This window comes from Hemitrygon akajei, chromosome 18 (genome assembly GCF_048418815.1).
Source record: "Hemitrygon akajei chromosome 18, sHemAka1.3, whole genome shotgun sequence".
NCBI classification, from domain to species: Eukaryota; Metazoa; Chordata; class Chondrichthyes; order Myliobatiformes; family Dasyatidae; genus Hemitrygon; species Hemitrygon akajei.
This window is the reverse complement of record NC_133141.1, coordinates 12,636,254-12,662,112: the sequence shown is the minus strand read 5'-3', so window position 1 is coordinate 12,662,112 and position 25,859 is coordinate 12,636,254. Positions and strand designations below refer to the sequence as shown.

The 25,859-nt window shown below is 43.4% G+C and overlaps 1 protein-coding gene across 5 annotated transcripts in view; it reads right to left on the bottom strand.

Annotated features, from left to right (window-relative positions):
- Positions 1-25,859, bottom strand: part of LOC140741092 (bromodomain adjacent to zinc finger domain protein 2A-like) — a 142,475-nt gene that overhangs the window by 4,660 nt on the left and 111,956 nt on the right. For 4 of the 5 annotated variants that reach the window (XM_073070820.1, XM_073070823.1, XM_073070821.1 and 1 more), the window contains 9 exons: positions 25,545-25,779; positions 21,064-21,219; positions 19,270-19,427; positions 10,903-11,192; positions 8,197-8,332; positions 7,381-7,527; positions 3,001-3,081; positions 2,263-2,489; positions 1,274-1,417 (listed from right to left, as the gene is read on the bottom strand). In XM_073070820.1, the coding sequence (XP_072926921.1) occupies positions 1,274-1,417; positions 2,263-2,489; positions 3,001-3,081; positions 7,381-7,527; positions 8,197-8,332; positions 10,903-11,192; positions 19,270-19,427; positions 21,064-21,219; positions 25,545-25,779 (1,574 nt within the window). The remainder of the gene's footprint in view (positions 1-1,273; positions 1,418-2,262; positions 2,490-3,000; positions 3,082-7,380; positions 7,528-8,196; positions 8,333-10,902; positions 11,193-19,269; positions 19,428-21,063; positions 21,220-25,544; positions 25,780-25,859) is intronic. The other variant, XM_073070824.1, reaches the window with a different exon arrangement.

Genomic DNA, 25,859 nt, shown 5'->3' with positions numbered 1-25,859 from the left:
CCCGCCCCCACTGATCTCCCTCCTGATACTTAACCTTGCCAGCAGGACAAGTGCTACACCTACCCCTACGCCTCCTCCCTCACTACCATTCAGGACCCCAGACAGTCTCTCCAGGTGAGGCAACACTTCACCTGCAAATCTGTCAGGGTCATCCACTGTATCTAGTGCTCCCAGTAGCCTCTTCCACATCGGGGAGACACGTTGGAGACTGGAGGATCACTTCATCAAGTACCTTCACTACGTCCACTGCGCATTTCCCAGCGGTCACCCATTTTAATTCCAATTCTCATTCCCGTTCCAGCATGTCTGTTCACGGCCACCTCTACTGCCACAATGAGGCTACACTCAGGTTGGAGAAACAACATCTTCTATTCCATCTGCGTAGCCTATCTGATGGCATGAACAGCAATTCCTCCAACTTCCAGTAATTTCTACCCCCTCCTTTTTTCCATTCCCCATTCTGGTTTCCCTCTCACCCTTTCTCTTCTCCTCACCTAACCATCGCCTCTCTGGTGCCTCTCCTCCTTCCCTTTCTTCCATGGTCCACTGTCCTCTCCTATCCAGTTCCTCCTCTTCCATCTAACCTCCCAGCTTCTTGCCTCATACCCCTTCCCATCCACTTTTTCACTCACCTGGCCTCATCTTTCACCTGCCAGCTTGTACTCCTTCCTCTCTGCCCACTTTCTTAATTCTTGCTTCTCTCCTTTTCTTTCCAGTCCTGATGAAGGGGCTTGGCCAAAAACGTTGACTGTCTATTCTTCTGCACAGACACTGCCTGACTTGCTTTGTGCGTGTTGCTCTGGATTTCCAGCATCGGCAGAATCTCGTGTTCAGAAATACAAAACCTGTTTCTACTTTAAAAATACTTGCAACCTCTGACTTAGCACCCAACGGAGTGGTTGGGAGGGAGGTGAAACTGCCTCGATATAATCGTATCATTGTAAATTATTAAACCCTAGTCTCTCTTGTTGAATCATCTTTCATGGGGCAGAGCCAGGTTTTAGCCCATCTGACAGACCCCAGACTTGGAGGGTGGCCAAGTGGTCTGGAAGAAAGCTCATCAGGACAGTAAAATCCAAACACCACACCCAGCCGAGGCCCTGCACTGTCACCAGCCTCGGAGAAGCTCCGGCTGCAAGCGCTTCTTCCTGTTAAACACCACCCATCTTCCCCTTCCCAAGGCCTGAAATAAAAGCCCCACCCAGCTCCCTTTTGCTCGAGTGCTTTTTGCCAACCTCCAGCCATCACAGAGCTTTGAGGCAGCGATACTCACTTCCTTTCAATGAGCTTGCCCCTGATGGTAGAAAAGTCCATGGGTTTTTTGATGACCTTTCTATAACCAGGCACCATCCGTGGATTGACAGGGTGTAAGAAGGGCCAGGCGTCCTCGTGGGATTCCATTTCCATGAGGATAACCCTACAGGGAATAATTCTCGGCATTAGTCATGGACACAGGTACTGTATCAGGCATTATAGATAGAGGTACAAAGTACAAACGTCCACTAAACCTGTGTAATTCTGGTCACCGCATTATAGGAAGGATGTTAAAGCCCCAGAGTGAATGCAGAGGAGTTGTACCAGAGCAGTTGCAGGTTCCAGGGATTGCAGCTCTAAGGTTAGGCTGGAGAAGCGAGAGGTTCCTCTCGCTGGAGCAAAGGAAGTTGAGAGGAGATCCTAAAGGAGGTGGACAAGATGAGTAACACACAGAAAATGCTGGAGGAACTCAGCAGGTCAGGCAGCATCTATGGAGAGAAATAAACAGTCGACGCTTCAGGCTGAGACCCTTCTTCAGGATCAATCCTGATGAAGAGTGCCAGTCTGAAAGGTCAACTGCTCTCCATTTGATACGACTTGATATTCTGACCAACTGATACAGAAACACGAGGGAAAATTGTTATTTATATGCAGAGAGCAGCGATGACCCAGAACTGACTTCTTAAATCAGTGGTGGGAGATAAGGTAAATCAGACCTTTGGGGGACAGAAGGAGGGTAATCTCTAGGGCTGTGGGTCTGATACAGCGCAATAACTCCATGCTTTGTTTCTGGTCAGAGCACTGGAGTCGGAGTTTGCAGGATGTCAATGTGCCTCTAAGATTCTGTATTTTGGACCAAAAGACCTTCAACAGAGGGGGAAATGCCAGAAGATAATCAGTGTTCTCTTGCCAACATCCAGGAACATAAGCATGGAGTCAGTAAAAGCACCAGCAGTGAACCAGGGAGCAGATGGGCCAGCCCAAGGGTCCTTCTTTGATGACACTTACTCGCACAGCGCAAGGTCCTTTGGATCACTTTTGGCTGAGATTTTCCTTTTCTTGGCAGCAGGAGCATTCCCTGGCAATAGAGAATTACTCCTTCTTTTGCTTCTCTTTTTCACAGCGCTATATTCCACACCTTTGGCATTACTGATTTTGTTTTGGGTACGCTTCCTGTATCTTCTCTGCCTGCCTTTGGTCAGAAAGGATCCAGGCTCGGCAGAGTGGCTGTTTGCCTGGAAACAAGACAAAACCAGTCAGCATCTCCCAGTCAACTGCAGTGACCCTCACATGGTGATAACACACTGACCACCGCGTCTGCTGTGGTGAGCCCAAGATGAAACCACCTCCCCCCACCCACACTGCGACCACTCTGTCCACCGTAAGACCATATGGAGCAGAATTCGACCACTCAACCCCTCAAGTCAATTATGGCTGATATATTTTCTTTCTTAACCCCATTCTCTTGACTTCTTCCTGTAACCTTTGACACCCTTACTAATTAAGAACCTATCAACCTCCACTTTAAATATACCCAATGACCTGGCCTCCACAGATTAACCACCCTCTGGCAAAAGAAATTCCTCCACCGCTCCGTTCTAAAGCGATGTCCCTCTGCTCCTCGACGCTCCCACTGGTGACGCCACCAGACCACAGTGACATCAACATTCCTAGAAATAGATAATCTCTCCCTTTCTTCATCATATACTTTCAGAAACAGTGGACCAAACTGTACATGTCACAGACCTTTCTTGCAAGATGCTTTCTGTCTCTTCTCTGCTTGATTTTATTCCGAGACAGTCTAGGCCTGGCAGACTGTCTGTTCGCCTGGAAAGAAGACAAAACCCGTCAGTGGCTAGTTCCACAGACAATCAGTTGCAATTGCTTTCTGATGTAGTGGGTCTGTCTCAACATGTTAGATAGTGGGTGGAGAGACTTTAGCTATGTCTTTGCATTACCCTTGAGTGTCCATCACATTGTTGGCTGAAGTTCACCTTGTGTGTCAGAAGGAGCAATGTATAGAAGAGTTGCCAAAAGTTAAGCAAGCCAGATGTAAAAGAATTACTCTAAGGCCATAAGACATGGGAGCAGAATTAGGCCATTTGGCCCATCGAGTCTGCTCCACCATTTCATCATAGCGGATTTATGATCCTTCAACCCCATACTCTTGCCTTCTGATAAACTTTGATACCCTTACTAATCAAGAACCCATCAACCTCCACTTTAAATATACCCAATGACTTGGCCTCCACAGCAATGAATTCCATAGATTCACCACCCTATGGCTGTATCAAAAAAAAATCCACCTTATCTATGTTATAAGGAAACATCCTTCTTTTCTGAGACCACATCCTCTGTTTTTAGACTCTCCCACTACTGGAAACATCTACACATCCACTCTATCTAGATTTTTCAATATTCGATAGGCTTCAATGAGATCCCCCTCACTCTTCTAAACTCCAGCAAGTACAGGCTCTGAGCCATCAATCGCTCCTCATACGTTAACCTTTTCATTCCCCGAATCATTCTCATAAACTTCAATCTGGACCTTCTCCAATGTCAGCACATTCTTTCTTAAATATGGACAACACTCCATATGTAGTCTGACCAGTGCCTTATAAAGCCTCAGCATTATATCCTTGCTTTTATATTCTAGTTCTCTTGAAATGAATGCTAACATTGCATTTCCTTTCCTGACGACTGACTCAACCTGCAAATTAACCCGTAGGGGATCCTGCATGAGGACTCCAATGTTCCTTTGCACCTCCAATTACTGAATTTTCTCTCCATTTAGAAAACTGTCTGTACCTTTATTCCTTCTGCCAAAGCACATGACCATACACTTTCCTATACTGTATTTCATCTGCCACTTCTTTTCCCATTCTCCTAATCTGTCCAAGTCCTTCAAAAACTCCCTGCCTCCTCAAAACTATCTACCCCTCCACCTATCTTTGTATTATCGGCAAATCTAGCCACAAAGCCATCAATTCTGTCAATCCAAATTATTGACATATAACATGAAAAGAAAAGGTCCCAACACCAATCCCCTTAGAACACCAATAGTCACTGCAGCCAAACAAAAAAGGCCCCCTTTATTCCCATTCTTTGCTTTCTATCAGTCAGCCCATGCTAGTAACTTTCCTGTAATACCTAGACTCTTGCTAAGCAGCCTCATGCAACATTCTCTCTAATTACCCAATGAAATAGAAACTTTAATTCAAAAAGGAAAGATTAAAAAATTTATCTCTTGTATGTATAATTTGATTCAAAAACAGGCAATTAAACAAGGAGTCCATAAGTCAAGACAAAAATGGGAAAGTGATTTGAATATCAAAATTGAAGAAAAAAACTGGTCAAGACTATGTCTTGAGAGTATGACAAATACAATAAACGTTCGATTAAGATTAGTGCAATACAATTTTTTACATCAACTATATATTACACCACAAAAAATAAACAAATTAAACCCAAATCTATCTGATCAGTGTTTTCGATGTAACCAAGAAATTGGTACTTTTTTACATTCTACTTGGTCCTGCTCCAAAATTCAACCTTTTTGGACATATTTAAGAGTTTTACTGGAACAAATCATTGGAATACAACTTCCACACAACCCAACATTACTTTTACTAGGTAATATTGAAGGGATAAAACCGATAGCCAGATTGAATAAATATCAGAAAGAATTTATAAAAATTGCATTGGCAGTAGCCAAAAAAGCTATTGCAGTGACTTGGAAATCGGATACATATCTAAGTATAGATCGTTGGAAGAACGAAATTTATGGCTGTATTCCACTTGAAAAAATCACTTACAATTTAAGAGATAAATATGAAACATTTTTGAAAATTTGGCGCCCTTATTTACAAAAGACAGGATTAAATATATAGGTGCTCCGAAGATGAAATAATTGGTTACTTGGGGAAAGAAATAAATGCATACACCAAAGTTATTACGAACTCCGTGGAGCGTGTGGGGATCTTCCAATATCCAGGCATTCCTTCTTTTTTTTTTCTCTTTCTTTTTTTTTAGGGATGTTAGGGGGGAGGGGTTAAGGGGAGGGGGGCTGGGTAACATTTTTTTTTCTCATACACTTTTGTAACTATTTGAAAACAATAAAAAAAGTTAAAAAAAAAAAAAAAAAAACATTCTCTCTAATTTTTTTTTACAACTGCGTGGACTAACCATTGCTCTGAGCAGGAAATATTTACATGGCTTGAAAACTGCGAGGCACTTTACATGTATTTTTTGGTAATATGCACGTCAAACAAACACAAACAACAACTCTCAACACAAGTAAACGATGTCAGGCAGCCATAACAACTGTCAGGCATTGGCAAAATGTTTTGACTAGATGGCATCAGCGTTCAGTGGGCCGCTGGTTTATCAACAATGAGCTACCGACTTCCATTCTGTGTTTATTGTTACAATTTGTAACCGTGTTGTAATTCGAAACTAACAATGTAAATATGTTTAAGCTCTAAAATATTTCAAAGTTAAGGTACAGGGTATTTTACAATTACATATTAACATATTAGCATAGTTTCAAAATTATATTAACAAGTAAAAGAAAATATCAGCTGTGTGGTAACAAAGGTTACGTGTGCAAGAGCAGTTACTGTGCAGCCACACCCTCGCAGCTTAGAGGAAACAGTGGCCTCATGTGCGGCTCCTTGTCACAAGCCTTCTGAAAATTCAAGTAAACAACATCCATTAACTCTTTTATGTCTACTCTGGCTATTATTGCCTCAAAAAAAAAATCCCAACAGATCTGTCAGGCAAGATTTCCCCTTAAGAAAACCATGCTGACCTTGGCTTACTTTAACATGTGCCTTCAAGTACCCCAAACCCATAATCCTTAATAATGAACTCCAACATCTTCCCAAGCACTGAAGTCAGAAATAACAGGCCCAGAATTTATTTTCTTCTGCCTTCCTCCCTTCTTAGAGTAGAGTGACACATGCAATTTTCCAGTCCTTTGGAATCATTCCAGAATCTACAATGCCTCGCAATCTCTTCAGCCATCTCTTTCAGAACTCTGGGATGTCCACCATCTGGTCCAGGTGACTTATCTACCTTCACACCTTTCAGTTTCCCAGGAACCTTCTCCCTAATGACTACACTCACTTCTGGTCCTAATCACTCAAATTTCTGGCATGCTCCTGGTGTCTTCTACAGTCAAGACTGATGCAAAATACTTATCAAGTTAGTCTGCCATTCCTTTGTTCCTCATTACTACCTCTCCATTGTCATTTTCCAGCAGTCTGATGTCCACTTTTGCCTCTTTTTTACTCTGTATCTGAAAAAATGTTTGGTATCCTCTTTGATATTATTGGCTAGCTTACCTTCATATTCCACCTTTTCCCTCCTTAAGGCTTTTTTAGTTGACTTATGTTGATTTTTAAAAGCTTCCCAGTAATTTTTATGATGAGAATTTTATTAATTTTATATTATTTGTCCTCTCTTTTGTTTTTATGCTGTCTTTGACTTCCTTTGTCAGCCACAGATCCCTCACCCTGCCTTTAGAATACTACTTCTTTTGGATGAACCGATCCAGCGTCTTCCAGACTGTAAACTCTGTGAAAGACGCAGTGGCGGTCTTGTTTCAACAGATGGAGTTTGCTTATACATTGCTCTGCATTCACTGTCTCAACTCTAGGAAGGTTAGAATTATAGCGAGATCACATAGTGCAAAATTTGCAGCGTCTGGCTGGGTTAACCCCGTCAGTTTCCTTCAGCACTCTTGGCTTGAAGGAGGGGCAATTATCAGCAAAGATATCTCCACAGTCATGGACTAATAATTCAATGCACAGACTTTGGGTTGGAATTTCCTCTGCAGTCACATGACCTACTGTCCAGCCTCTTGTTGAAAATTGTTCCCATGTTTGAGGTTCTGATGATTCCAGGTAACCGTACCTCAGGAGGGCTCAGTGCCTTTAGAAGAGGGCCAAGGATCAAGCCTTTCTGTGGGGCTATTGATTAGGTCAGCTAGGGCAATGAGTACTGGACTGGATATTCCAGCAATAAGGAAATCCAGGGATTCTTCATGCTCTTCAGAAAGACTTTATTAAGAGGCAGTGCCCAATGCTGGCAATATATTCAGAAACATAGACCGATGCTTCGTACCTTACTGATGCAGATCGGACAGAACCAGTCGTCTTCAGGGATCTCTTCAATCTTCGGCTTGAGGCAGAAGGTGTGGCAGCCCTGTTCACAGTTGTCACACAGAAGCAGCAAATCATCTCTGTTTCCCTTTCGACAGATCTGACATAACTGCAGAATAAAGGCAGAAGTGGGCATTGACCCGGTGAATTGTCATTGACAGTGACAGGACGCTTATGGTTGGGAAAAGACAGCACACAGCACATCCTCCCAGGGAGCCCGACTGATGGAGTGTGCATGCACCTGGCTGAAGGGAGGGTCAGGCATGGGTTAATCAAACCCTCTCTTCCCAGATCAAGCACCCGGTCCAAGGCCACACCAACTGCCAAGACACCGCTCTTCATGATAGATGGACAGCAAAGCGAAAAGAGGTGAAACACGAGCAAACATCAGCAGCCTGTATTAGATTCACCACAGCAGAACGTCGCTCACTGCAGTGTGCAGAGGAAGATTCCAGCCGGCCCTGGAGATCTGGCCTATTCAGTGTTTGTATCAGCCAGAAGGAAGAGTTCAGTGGATTTTGTTGGATTAAAATGTAACCACTTTTATCGGCTTGAAACGTCAACTGTTTACTCCCCTCCATAGATGCTGTCTGACTTGTTGAGTTTCTCCATACTTTATTCCTCTAGTGAACTAGTTTTCGTACAAGCCACTATAACTTTGCTGTTCCTTTGTGTTTTCTTTGCTCTCCTCCTTTGCCTTCTCTCTCTGACATTGGAGCTGGTTACCGTTATTTTTTACTGTTATGTATTAGGGAGTTATTTAGACAGATTGACTTACCACTTTCAGAACAGACTTCTCCCAAGCAATGGAATTCTCCAGCCGCTGGATGCACATGAATACCTGAGCAGCGTTTGTGCATTTCAGTAAGGTTTCTCGCCACAAGCTCAGCCCAGGAGGGACACCATCGTCGTTGCTGTGTGACAAACACAAAGAAAGCCCCTCAAGTTCACAGTCTGCTGCCCGGAGTGTGATCATCACAGCGTACGACCAATTGGAAGATACAGAGGTGGCAGGTTAATGATTGCCCCTTTACTGACTCTCGTGAACACAAGGCAGCATCCTGGGCTCGATCCTGACCTCGGGCACTGTGCATTCTCTTTGTGACTGTGTGGGTTTCCTCTGGGTGCTCAGGTTTCCTCCCTAGACATGTGGGTCGGTGGATTAGTTCCTCCCACATTCTCCATTACCACCTCCTCCCCTGGAGTGGTGCCGGGTGAGGTTGATGGGGAATGTGGGCAATATGGGATTAGTGTGAATGTGTGCTTGAACAACATAAACCTGTTGGGCTGAGGCGCCTGTTTCCGTGCTCTAAGACCCTATGACATCTCTGCCTTCGCCATAACCGGTTCTATATTCAACAGGAGAGTCTAAGACCAGAGGGCACAGCCTCAAAATAGAAGGACATCCCTTCAGATAAGGAGGAATTTCATTAGCTAGAGGGTGGTGATTGGCACAGATGAATTTGGAGGCCAAGTCATTGGGTACATTTAAAGCGAAGGTTGGTAGGTATTAATTAGTTAGGGCATCAAAGGTTACGGGGAGAAGACAAGAGAATGGGGTTGAGAGGGATAATAAATCAGCCATGATGGAATGGCAGAGAAGACTCGATGGGCCGAATGGCCTAATTCTGCTCCTATGTTGACTGCATATATTCCAGAATCAAGTAGTAAATAAACTTTCACCTTGAGGTGAATGGAGACCATGAGATTTACATTTTGCCAGGCGATTTGTTAGCCTTGTTGGCATGGGTGGGGTACTGAGCCCTTCACTGGCTGCTTGTCTCCAGGTAGAGTGGGCATCAGATGCTCAGGGTTAGTGAGAGAGAAATCAGGGTCACCAGACTGGGTTGACATCCGGTGTCCCTACTGGGAAGCGGATGGTGTACCTGAGGAGACACGACTCAGTTCCAGCTTGGAGCTTTCCTGCACCAACAAAATGTCACATGCAATCAAAGGCGAATTCCTCTTTCAAAGATTAGCTTTATTTGTCACATATGCATTGAAACATCAAAACACACACTGACATCTGTTGTTTGTGTCAATGGGCAGCCCCCCAGTACAGAGCCAGCGATCAATCAGGGTTCAATACCTGCTGTGGTCTGTATGGAGTTTGTATGTTATCCCCATGACTGTGTGGGTTTCCTCTTTTCCTCTGGCTGCTCTTGTTCCCCCCCCCCCCCCCCTCCACCTCCCAAATTCCAAAGATGTGCAGGTTAGGGCTAGTAAGTTATGGGCATGCTATATTGGCACCGGAAAGGTGGCAACATTTCTGGAGTGCCCATAGCCCATCGTCAGACTGTGTTGGTTCTTGATGCAAATGATGCACTTCCCAATGTATTTTGATGTTTCAATGCACATGTGACAAATAAAGCTAATCTTAGAATCGCTGGAAGAGATTCCCCATTCTGGCTCCCCTCTTACCCCTTTCTCTTCTCCTCACCTGACCATCACCTCCCTCTGCTGCCCCTCCTCCTTCCCTTTCTCCCAGGGTCCACTCTCCTCTCCTTCTAGATTCCTTCTTCAGCTCTTTTCCTCTTCCACCCATTATCTCCCAGCTTCTTAATTCATCTCTTCTCCCCAACCCACTCTCCTTCCCCCTCACCTGGTTTCACCTATCACCTGCCAACTTGTGCTCCTTCCCTTCTCCACAGCTTCTTATTCTCGCTGCTTTCCCCTTCTTTCTGGTCCTTATGAAGGGTCTCGGCCTGGAATGTCTTCGGCTTATTCCTCTCCATAGATGCTGCCTGACCTGCAGAGCTCCTCCAGCATTTGTGTGCGTTTCTCTTGATTTCCAGCATCTGCAGAATCTCTTGGGTTTAAGCTCCAGGGTGAAAAATCAAAAGGGATATTGGGGCAAATTCTTCATGCAAACGGTGGTGAGTATATGGAATGAGCTGCCAGTGGAAGTGCTTGAGCCAAGTACAGTGCATTAACACTTCTAGAAGACATTTGGACAAGTACACGGATAGGAAAGTTTTTAAGAGGGATACGGGCCAAACATGGAGTGATGGGACTAGATTAGATGCAAACCTTGGTTAGTATTGATAAGTTAGGCAAAAAGACCTGTTTTGATTCTGTATTACCCTGTGACTCCATTACAGCCAGCTTCACCATGGGCACCATCAAGGACATCTTCAAAATGCGGTGTCTCAAGGTGGCAGCACCCAGTCGGGACACATTTCCTTCTCATCGGAGAGGAGGTACAGGAACCTGAAGATCCTCACTCAACATCTTAAGAACCGCTTCTTCCCCTCCACCATCAGATTTCTGAATGATCCATCAACACTACCTCACTGCTTTGCCTTTTTTTTTTGCACCACATATTTGTTTTTAAAATTTTACGTTCTTATTGTATCTTATAGTAATTTATTATCCATTGCGCTGTGCTACTGCCACGAAGTAACAAATTTCACGACATACGTCAGTGATAATAAACCCAATTCGGATTCCAATTCTGACTGTAAGTAATGACAGTGTAAGTTACCTGTTCACTTCCGCCTCCAAGCCACCCTTGACAGGAGCTTTACTTGCTGTCGCTATGGGCTCCAGTTTCCTTGCAGCGGGGGCACTGAATGGTTCCTTTAGATACCGCCGCTCGATGTTCAGCTCCAATGCCGCCAGGCGGCTCACAGCTAGATCCAGGGGGTTGTTATTTCTCCGCATGAGCTCCATCTCCTCCTCTCCTTTCATGTTGCCTTCACTGGAGGTCAGGCACTTCTGATCAAAGTACACCAGGTCATCACGGGTGGAGTCAGTGTCCGGACAGGTCCAGCCCTGGACAAAGCAAAGACAATGCTTACACACTATTTGCAAACAAGTTTACAGTTGTCCACAATCCCAGTCCCATTCAACTGTGAGTGCTGGCCATCAGACACAGCATGAGCACTTAAAGCCCACGTGGTGTCACAACGTGTAGCTCTTCACAGTTTGCTGCCACTCCATTCTATCATTTCCAGAAGTGACAAGATGCCAAAATCGCAGCTGGTCGAGCAGCATCTGTTGGGGCGGGGGGGGGGAGGGGGGCGTGAAAGAAGGGAATTGTCAATTATTCAGTCCCAAAACATCAGTAATTCCTTTCGTCCCTACAGCTGCTGCTCGACCAACTGAGTTCCTCCAGCAGATTGTGCGCCACTCTAGATTCCAGCATCTGCAGTCGCTTGTGTCTCCAGTTGCCAGATCCAACACACAATGTGGAGAAATAACAACCCCCGGATCTAGCTGTGAGCCGCCTGGACATGTGGGCGCTTGGCCAAGTGGTTAAGGTCGTTAGTTTGAGCCTCAGCCGTGTGTGTCCTTGAGCAAGGCACTTAACCACACACTGCTCCTGCACGTTTATAGCCCAGTGGCAGTGGTTGATGCAGTATGGACAAGACAAGACAAGACAGTGCAGTTTTGTTAAAAAAAAAATCATAGTATTGCAGACAGTTCAAAGGAGATTCACCAAGGTAATGACCGGATTGAGAGGGATGTCCTATCAAGAGTGGCTATATGGGGGAGTCACATGGGCCCTGGGAAAGATGGCTGCACGTTAGCAGAGCTCCAACAACCCACCATGAAATTCTATTAATTAGAGCATATTTATCCCACCTTGTCCGGATACAGCTGTCCCGCAGTTAGAAATTGTTTGTTTTCTTCACTAAAAGTGCTATTAACAATTTTGTGAGATAACTCTGTATGATGTCAAGACCTTCTAAGAGCACTAGAACAAGCCGCGTGGCTACAAGGCAGGGCCCACAATCCGAAGTTCAAGGCACACTAACAACAAAGGCTCCAACATGGAGAATTTACTGGCTGAGGTTAGTCCTATGAGTTCCACTTTACTCGTGGTGGCTGCTGATGTATTTACGATTAAGGAAACGACAGCGGAGTTGAAGAACTCTGTCAATGCCATTCAAGAGAGGCTGACGGAAGCCGAGAGTTGCCTCTCCAGTGTGGAGGACACCACTGTGCAACTGGTGGGTGCCAGCGAGCAGAATAATAAACGCTTGGACCTGCTGTGGAACGGTGTCGAGGAGCTTGAGAACTGGAGCAGACGGAACAACGTCAGGCTGTTCGGTCTAAAGGAGAGTGCGGAAACGGGCGGTCTGATTAAGTGTGTGTAGAGAATCATGTCCGAGGGATTTGGCATCAAACTGAACGCAGAGTTTGAGATTGAGAGGGGGTATCGGGCCCCCCCCGCCTGGTCCTAATACGATTCTTGTGCTCTTCGGCCAGAGAGAAAGTGCTGCAAGCGGCCAAAGCAAAAAGAGGAGTTGAGTGGGAGGGATGCAAAGTCTCCTTCTTTCCAGATATGTCCAGAGAATTGACTGAAAACCGGAGGGCATTTACTACGGCTCGGAAAATGCTGCAAAGAGTCAACGTAAGGTATACACTCGCTTATCCAGCAGTTCTACGCTTCACGTGGGAAGAAAAGAACAAGTTCCTTACTACTGCTGCAAAAGCAGAGAAATTCATTCAGGAAGACTGCAGCACTGGCACTGACTGAGAGATATAATCACAGTAATAGATGGAGAAAACGTTTTAGGTACAACAGGGTGGGTGGGGAGCTGGATAAAGCGGTCTGATTAGGGCTAGGCTTACCAGCTGGCTCGGCATTTTGCGGACCATATCATGTATCTTTTTCTTTACAGTTTCTTTGTGGAGTTTATCCTGCCTGTTTGTTTTTTTTTGTTAGTTAATCTGGCAGGAATATATTATTGCTACGTTTGTGGGTTATGTTGGTTGTTTACTTGTTTGAGAGGGCAGCATTTCCAGTGTTTGTTGGTAATAATTGAGCATGGGGATAGAGTACAGCAGGTTTTTTTTTGGAGTTATTGCATTCCAGACTCAGCCATCTGGGAAAATGTATATTTCTGCAGATGTGTGCATGAAGTTTAGGACATGAAAATGGTTAATTTCATATCATGGAACATTAATGGGTGTGGAAACCCAATCAAGAGGAAAAAGATTTTATCATACCATAAAGGTAAACAAATTGATGTCACATTTGTCCAGGAAACACATTTTAAAGATGTTGAAGCACTGAAATTTAGAAGAGAATGGGTGGGCCAGGTATTCTATTCATCATTTAATAGCAAACAAAATGGGACAATGATTTTAGTTAACAAAAAACTTAGTTTTGTATTGCTTGGAGAATTTAAAGACAAGGATAATTTGTATAGATGCACTTATTAATGGGGTGAAGGTGGTACTTTGTAACATATATGCACCTGATAAGGAGGACCCAGACTTTCTTAACAAGGTGAACGAAATTTTAGGTACCAAGGAAGGAAAAACAATTTTAGCAGGAGATTTTAACCAAGTAATGGACACTGTTATTGATAAAAGCAAATTTCAGGCATCACCAGTACCTAGGGACAGGGCAGCCCTACATCAACTTATTGAGGATATCGGTCTGGTGGATATATGGTGATGGGTGAATCCTCATCAACATAAATCCTACTCTAGAATAGATTTTTTTCTAATATCCAACTCCATTGTTGAACAGGTGATAGACTGTAAAATTAGCCCAATAGCATTATCAAACCATGCACTGGTTGAAATTCAAATTGATTTAAATACTGAAAGGGGAAGGAGGGGTAGGTGGCGATGGATATTATGCTGTTAAAAGATGAGGATTTCAGTGATAAGTTGGCTGAAGATCTGACTTCGTTTTTTGAATTGAACGTAGGGAGCACAGTAAAGCTGTCCCTGGTATGGGAGGCATCCAAGGCGTATATAAGAGGAAAATTAATAGCACAAACATCTAAAAGGAAGAAAGAAAGTATGGAGCAAATAAAAAATCTAGAGGCAGAAATAACCACATTGGAAAAGGTCTTATTGAGACAATATACTGATGACTTGTGCAATTTGAAATTCCAGCTAAATAACAAAGAAGCAGAATATGCATTATTTAGATGAAAAACGAGTTTTTACGAAGGTGGTGACAAAGCTGGTAAGCTGCTGGCACGACATTTAAAACAGCAGAATACGAATAGTGTGATACCTGTAATTAAGAAAGGGGATACATTAGTGTCATCATCTAAAGAAATGAACAAAGTCTTTCAACAATTCTATGAACATCTATTTGCATCACCGTTTAATCATGACCAGGAGGAGCTGAATCAGTTTTTTGCTAACATAAAATTGCCTACATTATCCCCACAACAAGCTGAGTCCTTGGATGCCCCAATTACTGAGGATGAGGTCAGACGGGCTATGGCAGCTATGAACATGGGGGAAATCTCCGGGTATGGATGGCTTCCCATTTGAATATTATAAGAAATTTCTGGACATATTGGCTCCTATTCTAACAAAAATCTATTCGGAAACATTTAATTTGGAATCTTTACCAAATACATTTAATGAAGCATTAATATCGTTGATCCCAAAAAAAGACAGGGATGCAATAGACCCTTCCAGTTATAGGCCTATAAGCTTAATTAATGTGGACTGCAAGATACTGACTAAAATACTGGCTTCGCGATTAGAGAAAGTATTGCCATCTATAATTAACACTGACCAGGTTGGCTTCATTAAAGGCAGATCCCCAACTGACAATTTAAGGAGATTACTGCACTTAACATGGCTGAACTCCCCAAGTAGTATCCCAGTTACGGCCATCTCCCTGGACGCTGAAAAGGCCTTTGACAGGGCTGAGTGGAGATTTTTAACCACGGCCTTGTCATTCTTTGGGTTTGGCTCTATCTTTAAATCACGGATTAGTATTTTGTATAAATACCCTAAGGCTGCAGTTATTACCTATGGTATCATATCCCCATTTTTCAACATTTCACGGGGTACATGCCAAGGCTGCCCCCTCTCCCCACTGTTATTTACGATTTTTTTGGAACCATTGGCAGTCATGATTAGAGCAGATCCAAATATTAGAGGGGTGAAGGGAGGCGGAAAGGAGCATAAGCTGATGGTATATGCTGACGATATTTTATTACTGATTAGTGACCCTCCTAATTCCTTACCCCCACGAATGAAAACAATTCAATTATATTCTGAAGTGTCTGGTTATAAAATCAACTGCAGTAAATCTGAGGCTATGCCAATGTCAAAATTGTGTTATTCAAATTCAGTATGTCAGTTTAATTTCAGATGGGTGCCAGTTGGAATGAAGTACCTAGGGGGTCAAACTCAGTCAGAATTTGGATGAAATAATTACTTTAAATTATATTCCATTATTGAGTAGGATAAGAAATAAGCTGGATAAGTGGGGGCACTGAGACTGTCACTCTGGGGTAAAGTCAATGTAGTTAAATGGTCATAGCACCTCAGTTTAACTATCTTTCTATGATACTCTCTTTAAATATTTCAGATTTGATCTACAAGCAATACAACAAAATTATCAGTGATTTTCTATGGGATAAGAAGAAGCCCAGAATTAAAATGAGTAAGATGTGTATGTCCAGGGACATGGGTGGGCTCAGTCTACAAGATGTCAGGGCATATAAATTATCCTTTGAAATGACCAAGTTAGCTAAACATCGGGACAGGGCTGATGTTGATTTAGATTGTGTAGTTATAGAACGGAGCTTGGCTGCACCACATTCACCCCTTAACATTCTCTCACAACATGTGGAAAACAAGACAAATCTAAATCCTATACTATTTCACTCAAGGAGTGTGTGGAGTACAATTCATAAAGCTTGTAAAATGTCACATTTAAATCAGTTATACTCCTCGCTCTGGAATAACCCTGCGATAAGCATTGGGAAAAGGATGGTGTACTGGAAAGAATGGAAGATTAAAGGTGTAAATACAGTAGGTGATCTCTATGAGAATGGGATTTTTATGTTGTATGTGGATTTGCAGAGGAAATATAACTTTGTAGATAAAGGGAATTTTTGAAAGTATTTACAAATAAGACATTGCGTTAGTATATTCAAGAACGGTGACCCACAAAGTAACCCTTTAACTGAATACTTTACACTACCACAGGAAGTTCATAAAGCATCAGTGTTTTATAAAATGTTCAAGCACTCTGTGGGTGAACCGTGTAACAATCTCAAAGCAGTATGGCAGAAGGATCTTGGAAGCAATATTGAAGATAATGAGTGGTCAAATATTTTATCAAATGTGGGTAGACAATTTAGGGAAGTGAGAGGGGAATTTATTCAGTATAAGATAGTACACAGATATTATTGGACACCAACTAGACTCTACAAAATGGGGATTGTTGATAATAATTTATGCTGGAAATGTAAAAAATGAGGTGGGCACATATTTTCACATGACTTGGGAGTGTTCCATGGTTCGTCCATTTTGGTGTAAAGTTCTTGATTTGTTGGGGAATTGGTCGAGTTCTACACTGCCCTTGTGCCCACGGCTTTGTCTCCTGGGTGATAGGACAATGATACCTAATGTAAATAATGACAGATTTACTTTTTTAAAGGTGGGTCTCATCACAGTTGCAAGAATTATATTGCAAAACTGGGAAAAAAAACCTAGATGTGAGGGAATGGACTGAGGAAATGGTTAACATTTCATCATATGAACACATGTTGTGAAGAATTAACAGTGAGGGAAAAGTGCAAGACGCGTGGGATCAGTTTTGGTTGTATGTTAATCTAAACTTAAATAAGAACTTTTTTTCTGTTTCTAAGTCTTATTTGTTTTCCTGTCATGGGATGGCTGTGTAAATACGCTTTACTGTATCTGCTCTAGGATATGCTGTGCTGCTTTGTAAAATAGGAATAAATAATAATAAACATTTGAATTTAAAATAAAGAGTGGCTATATAATTTGTGTCCGTATTCCTTGGAGTTTAGAAGAATGAGAGGCGATATTCAAACATATTGTAAGATCCTAAGGGGGCCGGGCAGGGTAGATATTGAGATGTTTTTATTCATGGGAGAGCACTGGCAAGAGCACATAGTTAGTTACAAGGCTGAGGCCAATGTAGATCAGCCATGATCACATTGAATGGTAGGACAGGCTTGAAGGGATGAGTGGCAAATGCCTGCTTCTATTTTCTCATGTTCCTGTGGGGTCCTGATTACATTGAGCATCATTTGATCTAATAAATTCTTCCCCAGGGCTGCTGAACCATGAAATTCTGACTTCCTCATCATCCCTACTTTCCACGGGCTGTTAAAACCCTTGCTGGGGTCAGCTTACCACTATACTGCCATTTAACTTCTCTCGGTTTTTTTTTACCATCAGCACTGATCTTGGCCCTTCCAACAGGTCGCCAAGTTTCTTGTTCCTTTTAACTAGATTGTGAAGCTGGTCAGTGACCATGCAAATGTCTCGAACAGTCTTGATCTATCGTTTGGTGGCAACGCGATCACCAAGGGCCCTTTAACAAAGGCCACGAGAGGCCTAAACCCTTCTTTCCAAAGGATTTGACCTTCCAAGTTCCTGTGGGCCGCTGATCCGAGTCGGGTTCAATGTGCCCAGCTTCTGGACGTGGCCTGGTTGAAGGTGAACTTCCTGCACCTCGTCTCTGGTGAACCTGACGTCACCTTGCAGGATTCTTCCCCTGCCTCGTCCACCCTTCCCCTCTGACCCAGCAGCAACGTTTCTCCCTGTCGCAGCTTGCTCCCGGGATCACCTCACTGTTGTCAAGTCCCCTGTCCGTGTCACTGCAGTATCCTAACTGTCTGACCTATGGCCAACCTCAGAGCCAGCCCTGTTCACCCTGTGCTTTACTGCACATCAATGCTCGCTTGAAGATCTATCTTGGGTCCAACATATTCATGCAATTACGAAGACATAATAGTGGCTACACTTCATTAGGAGTTTGAGGAGACTTTGTACGTCACCAAAGACTCGTGCAAATTTGGACAGCATTCTAACTGGTTGCATCATTTTCTGGTTGGGGGGGGCACGGCACAGGGTCAAAATAAGTTGCAGAAAGTCGTAAACTCAGCCAGCTCCATCATGGACATTAGCCTCCCCAGTATCCAGGACATCTTGAAATCGCAATGCCTCAAAAAGGCAGTATCTGTTGTTAGGGATCCCCATCACCCAGGACATTGCTGCCATCAAGGAGGCGGTACAGGAGCCTGAAGGCACGTTTCAGCAACAGCTTCCTCCCCTCCGCCACAGGATTTCAGAATGGAGATTGAACCCATGAACACGACCTCACTATGTTGGTTTTGCTCTCTACTTACTTGTTTATGTATATATATTCCTTTTTGTAATTTACTGTTTTAAAAAAATATTATGTATTGCAATGTGTTGCTGCCACAAAACAGGACAAAGACCAGTGATTTTGTTTCTGATCATCCCTTCTACTCCTCCTTCAGTCACCCTGGGTGCTCACGAACTCTCTTCCACACGGGCCCTCAAAATTCTCCTCAAGACCTCCTGGTGACCATGCTTGTGGCCGCATCTCTGCTCCCCCTTCTGCCAAAATCCAGCATTCGAACGGGAAGATCCACAGGACACTTTGCCACGTCAAAAAAAGGGGAGTTGTGGCTGTACAGCACGAGAACAGGCCCTTCAGCCCATTGAATCTGTGCTGACCATCAACCGCACGTTTACACTGCTGCCAGTTTATTCTCACCGCCCCCAATCCCCCTCAATTCTCCCCAGATTCTACCACTCATCCAAACACTGGGGGAATTTACAGAGGCCAATTGAGCCACCAACCCGTACATCATTGGCAAGTGGAAGGGAACCAGAGCACCCAGGGGAAATCCATGCAAACTCCACACACGCAGAGGTCGGGATTGAACCTAGTTCATAGGGATCCTACCAGCTACATCACTGTACAATGATGTAACTTTGATTGTGGAAGAGGGATTTCTGAACTCATCAAGTCTCTGCTGGCGTAAGGGCAGTGTGAGCTTGCCCAGTATCAGTCAGTAAGTGACTGGTCCATCTCCATTTGGAACTGTGTAGTGTTTGTCAGTACCTCCACGTGCAGACTGGCAGATATCACCCTCTGTTCCAGTTCCTCAAGATACTGCAGGACCTCGAGGTCAGCTAAAATCGCCCACTTCTCCGGTTTCCAATTCTCCACCATTTCCTTTGTAATTATCTGTTCCTCACTATCGTTACTGAAGAGGATATCTGAACAGGAAAAGAAAACAGTCACATAAACTACATTGACAAACTTGAGGCAGGGCTACAGTTGCACTCAACATTTAGATCGAGAAGAAATCAAACACGCACTTAGCTTTTGATTACTTCCTGGCTGGCAAACACATAGTGGGCCTGACTGCTACGTTCAGGACTGGGCTCAGTTGTGATGCCCCCTCCGATCAAATACTAACATTCAATATACAGGTCTTCATATGTAAAGCTAGATGGGTGACTAACCCAGCGAATCTCAGCTGGGACGTCTGTGATCAGTACTGAGTTCTCTGTTGCTTGTGATTGTATATCAATAATTTGGTCGTAAGTGTAGGTGGTCTGTTTAGTAAGTTTGCAGGTGATTTAAAAATTAGTGGTGTTGAGGATAGTGAAGAAGTTTGTGAAAGGATACAGCAGATCAGTTGGAAATCTGGGTGGAGAAATGGGAGATGGAGTTTAATCTGGACAAATGAAAAATGGGCTGAAAAATTTGCAGACGGAATTTAACTTGAGTTGTTGCACTTTGATAGGACAAACCAGGCTAGGACTTACACAGTGAATGCTAGAGCACTGAGGTAGAACAGAGGGGTCTGGGAATACAGGTACATAATTCATTGAAAGTGGCGTCACAGATAGATAGGGTAATAAAGAAAGCTTTTGGCACATTGGCCTTCATAAATCAAAGTTTTGAGTACAGGAGTTGGAATGTTATGTTGCAGTTGCATAAGACTGCAGATGTGCAGTCATAAGACTGAGGTGTACAGTTCTGGTCATCTACCCACAGGAAAGATATGATTAAGATTGAACGAGTGCAGAGAAAATTTACAGGGAAGTTGCCAGGACTTGAGGATGTGAGTTATAGGGAAAGGTTGAATAGGTTAGGACTTTATTCCCTAGAGCGTAGAAAAATGTGGAGAGATTTGATAGAGCTATACAAAATTATGAGGGGGATACATAGGGTAAATGCAGGCCGGCTTTTTCCACTGAGGTTGGTTGAGACTAGAATTGGAGGCCATAGGCTAAGGGTTAAAGGGGAAATATTTAAGGGGAACCTGAGGGGGAAACTTCTTTGCCTAGAAGGTGGTGAGAGTGTGGAATGAGCCGGATGCAGGTTTAATTGCAACATTTAAGAGAAGTTTGGAACAGTACATGGATGGAGAGCTATGATTAAGGTGTGGTTCCATGAGATTAGGCAGACTAACAGTTTGGCATGAACTAGAAGGGCCTGTTTCGTTGCTGCAGTGCTCAATGATTCTCTGATTCTAAGTGTGTGGCGACACATTTGGCCGGGGGGAGGTTCAAATACAGGAAGAAAGTATCAGCAAACACTGGAACATTGATGTACCCGAGAGATCTTGAGGTACATGTCCACAGCTCCCTGAAAGAGGACAGGGTAGTAAAGAAAGCATATGGCACACTTGCCTTTATCATCAGGGTGTTGAGTATAAAAGTCAGGAAATCATGTTGCAGCTATATAAAAATTTGTTTAAATTAGCATCAGATTCCCATGCTGTACTGTTCTGTGCTCTATGCTCTTGCCTTGAAAATAATGTCACCTTGTTTACTGTCAAGAGTAAATCTCTCCGTTTGTATGAATTATTTTGGTACAGCATTCACAGTCACAGAGCCCTACCCCTTTTGTCTCTCATGCAGGCTTGATTAACGTAGTCCATGTGCTTGAGGAGCTGTTTGTGTAAGGCCTTTTCTCGGATACCCCGTGGATGAAGCGCTTTGAGCAGGCAGTTCAGTTCCTCCGGGCTGTCAATGTGCCACCAGCCTTTCTGCATCTCTACAAAAGACATAAGATCACGTGATTAGTGAACGAGTGCAGCTCCAGACCTGTGCCCCTCTGATCCTGACACGAGCACCGAGACGCAACCGTCCAACTCCAAGGCTTGCAGGCACGGTAAGCAAACTGGCTTGCAAAACCAAAAGCAGCTGTCCAGGCGTGTGACGGGCTGACACTGCAAGCTAATGCCTTCACATATTGGGCTGATTAAGTTGTGCCAATTCTTAAGTAGTTTGATTATTGACTGTTACCAGCTAGAGAAATAAGGACCATGCGGAGCTAATGTATTTTCAAGTGAGATTAGGAATGACAGCGTCATTGTTACAGGCAGTTCGGACATCAGAAACAAACTAAGTTTATTGGCTGCAGGAGAGACGATCTTGCACATGTACAATTTAGACAGCTGTGAAGAAGGGCATTCAACTCATTGTGCCAGTTCTGGCTCCATGAGTTGACAAACAAATCTTTATCCCAAATCACTCACCGACAGCCCTACATGCTAGGGCTTTTCCCTTTGGAGCAGAGGGGGTTAACAGGCGGCTAGATAGAGGTGGATAAGATGATAAGAGGCAGAGATCCTGCTGCTGTCTGTAAGGAGTTTGCACGTTCTCCCTGTGACCATGTGTGTTTCCTCTGGGTGCTCCAGTTTCCTCCCACAGTCCAAAGACACACAGATTAGGGTTAGTATGTTGTGAACATGCTATTTTGGCGCCAGAAGCGTGGCGACACTCGTGAGCTGCCACTAGCACATCCTTGCACTGTTGGTTATTGATGCAAATGACACATTTCACTCTATATTTTAATGTACGTGTGACATGTGTTAGACAGAGTGGACAGCCAGCGCCTTTTTCCCAGGGCAGCAATGGCTAATATGAGAGGTCATACTTTTAATGTTGGCTTAGGAGCGATGTCAGAGGCAGTTTTTTAAAAATATATACGCAGAGAGAGAGAGTATGTGCATGCAATGCACTGTTGGGGGTGGTAGAGGCAGATACATTAGGAACACTTAAAAGACTCTTAAATAGGCACATGAACAAAAGCAAAATGGAGGGCTCTGTGGGAGGGAAGGGTTAGATTGACCTTGGAGTAGGTTAAAAGATCAGCACAACATCATGGGCCGAATGGCCTGTATCATGCTGCACTTTCCTGTGTTCTATTGACTAACCCCAGCTAAATATTTATCCAGTTTTTAATCCAGCAAAAGTGGCATTTCATAGAGACATGAAAACCTATTTCTGGCACAGAAAAGTGTTCACAGAGACTCTAAATGGATGTTTAATATTACACCTACAGTGTCTTCATTTCTTCTGGTTTTCGTGTTGATGCTTTAAAGTGTTTAAATGAGACACAAATACTGCTGGGTGTTCAGCCAGAAATAGTGATATTCCACATGGTCCTACTGTGGTTCCTCAGAACACTAAATATTTATTTCTGTTAGAAATAATCTTCTAAAAGCCAAAGCCACATTTTACTTGATAGGAAATACTAAATGGATATTAAGTGGGTGGATTTACCACACAAATATACCTGGCAGCATGTTGGAGTGCTGCATTACCACTGACATCCAATAGAGGGCGTTCTAACAACATTGTTCTACAATGGTGGGCTTCATGCATAGCTCTGAGTTTGGCTGCTTTAGAGAATGAAGCTAATCATTCTTATCAAAGTGGAGTAAAGAAAAGACCATATTTGCTTTGTAAAAAGTGCCTGCTGGAATGGGATGAGACCAAACTGGAAATTTTTGTCCTCAACACTAAGACCATAAGACATAGGAACAGAATTAGGCCATTTGGCCCATTGAGTCTGCTCCGCCATTCAATCATGGCTGATCCTTTTTTCTATCTCCTCCTCAACCCCAGTTCCCAGCCTTCTCTCCGTAACCTTTGATGCCATGTCCAGTCAGGAACCTATCAATCTCTGCCTTAAATACACCAAACGACCCGGCCTCCACAGCTGCATGTGGCAACAAATTCCTCAAATTCACCACCCTTTGGCTAAAGAAACTTCTCCACATCTGTTTTGAAAGGGCACCCCTCTATCCTGAGGCTGTGCCCTCTTGCTGTACGTCTGGCGTAAGTCTAATACTGCACATCAGCCAGGTAGCACTCCCCCTACTGTAAAGAATGGTGGAGGTGGCATCATGCAATGGGGGTGCTTTTCAGCAGCAAGCACTGGAAATCTGGTCAGGATTGATGAAAAGATGGATGCTGCTAAATACAGAGAGATCCTGGATAAAAACCTGCTAGCCTCTGCCAGAAATCTTAAACTGGGGAGGAAGTTTGTCTTTCAGCAGGACAACAGCCCAAAACACACTGCCAGAGCAACCACGGACTGACTTCAAATGAAGAAAATTGAAGTCTTTGAGTGGCTCAATCAGAGGCCCGATTGAACATCTCTGTCAAGATCTCAAGATTGCCACCCACCACCGCTCTCTAGCTAACCTGGCACACGAATAAACTCTTCTTGGACTTCCAGCCGGGTACAAGTACCAATTTTAGCCAAGGTTTTGATAACAAACTCTGCCATCTTCATGAAACGTCAAAATATTGGTTAAAATTGATACTTTTACCCAGCTGGAAGCCAGAGAAGAGTTTATTCATCATATATGCCAGGAAAGCACTAGATAGATCTTTTTTTAATATAAACCTGGCACAGCTTAAGCAATTTTGAGAGGAGGAATGGGCAAGTCTTGCTCCATCACATTGGGCAAAGCTAATAGAGACTTATCAAAAAAGACCACTGGCTGTAACAGCTGCAGAAAGTGGTTCAAATAAGTACTGAGCAAAGGGGGATGAATACTTTTTGAACTGCTGACATTTCATTATTTGAATTTTTAGTTAGTTTTTCATGTTTTACAATTTCCCCTGTTTTTTTGGGTTCTATGACGAAAAAAAGGAGCACAAATATAAATTCTCAGTTAAATTGATCAAAATCCCTGGTTGTAATACTCATTTATGCGAACAAAGGGTTGGGGGCTGAATATTTTTTCCAAGGCGCTGTATATAAAAGAAACATAAGCAACATTTTATGAAAGAAAGTTGAACTGGGAATTGCATACAAAGAAGTTGAAAAAGAACCTTTGATTTAAATCCCACTGCAGAGGTTAAGAGGTCAAATCCCCTGCTAAGGTTGGGAGGCGAAGGCTGTTAGAGGGACTATGTTTTGGATGAAATACTAAACTGTCAGGAAGAGATGAGGGAGTGTGAAACATTATTTCCAAGACAGGCATTAGAGTTCATCCCAGTGTCCTGGGGCCAACTTCTCTAATCAACATCAGAGAAGTGGAAATAATAAAATAAAACAAGCTGGAACACTGAACAGGTCAGGTATTGTCATTGATTTTCTCTCTCCATAGATGCTGCCTGACCTGCTGAGATTTTACCTCACATTCAAGCTGCTGCAATATTTTGCATTTCAGTCACTAAAACTGATACCATCATGGTGCTGTCTGTGAGAGTTTGATGTGCACCAGTTGGTTGACAACAAACCAAAAAGTGCTTCCTCGCCTGTGAGATGCTTTGGGATGTCCTGTGATGGTGCAACATGCTCAAGGTACTTAAGTAATTTGATTAACACTGATGGCTACAATTAGATTGTAAGTTTCAACCTTAACCTCAATAGTGGTAAGTGCAGATAATAGATCCCCTGCCTTTGTCCCATTCTCCTGTTAATGTTAGAATAGAGACATGGAAAATTACACATATCATGTGGACACATTAGCCAAAGAGTGTGGCTTAATAGCAGCATTTTATCATATCGATTGATTGGTTAATGACTACCTGGTACTGTAGCTTTTTGGTCCTCAGCACATTTTCTGTCATTTTAGGGAAACTAAGATTTATTTTCATCGACAAGTGACTGCAAGTAAGTAAAGGCTGCAATTTAATGTCAAGAGCCATCAATCAACAGATAGCCCAGTGTTCATGACACTACTTCTGCACCAAAATTAAAATGCACCTTAACTATTCATCACTTGCACAAACAGAGCCAGCTTGGGTTGAGTTAAAGAGGGAGAATAGTCGTGGGGGTATCTTAATGGATGTGGGTAATACTGAAGTATTCACAGGTAGATGGGTTCAATTTACGTTAATACAAGACTCATAACTTGTAGAAATGATGAAACTTGTTATGTTGAGGGAATATGATCACTTTTTATACAACAGCCTTGTGGGATTTTTTAAACTGTGGATTTTCTTGTTAAAGGTTAGATGAAGAACAAGAACAAAGAGATTTCCTGAGCTATTTTCCACACCTGGAGTAGTGTGACCCTTCCCTCCGAACACACCTTGACGGGTACGAGTGCAAATATTCCCAAGCAATCTCACCTGCTGGAATTGGTTTCAATTGGCACTGATTAGACTCCTTCTGCAATTTTGACGGCCGCCCACGGCGTTTAGATATCCATTGCCGTGGACTCTCAGCCGGAGGAGGGCCTTCAGCCGGATGAGGTTTGGTCACGGGGGTGTTAGTTTGTGGAAAGGCAGATTCGGAGGACCCAGAAGCAAGATCAAGGATCAGAGAGTCTATGAACTGTGTGTCAAATGGAGTCTCCATAGATGGCTGCAAAACAGAGGAAAGGCGGATGAAGTGAGCAACAAACAGACCCAAAACATGAATCAAAACGTTATGGTCCCAGACCT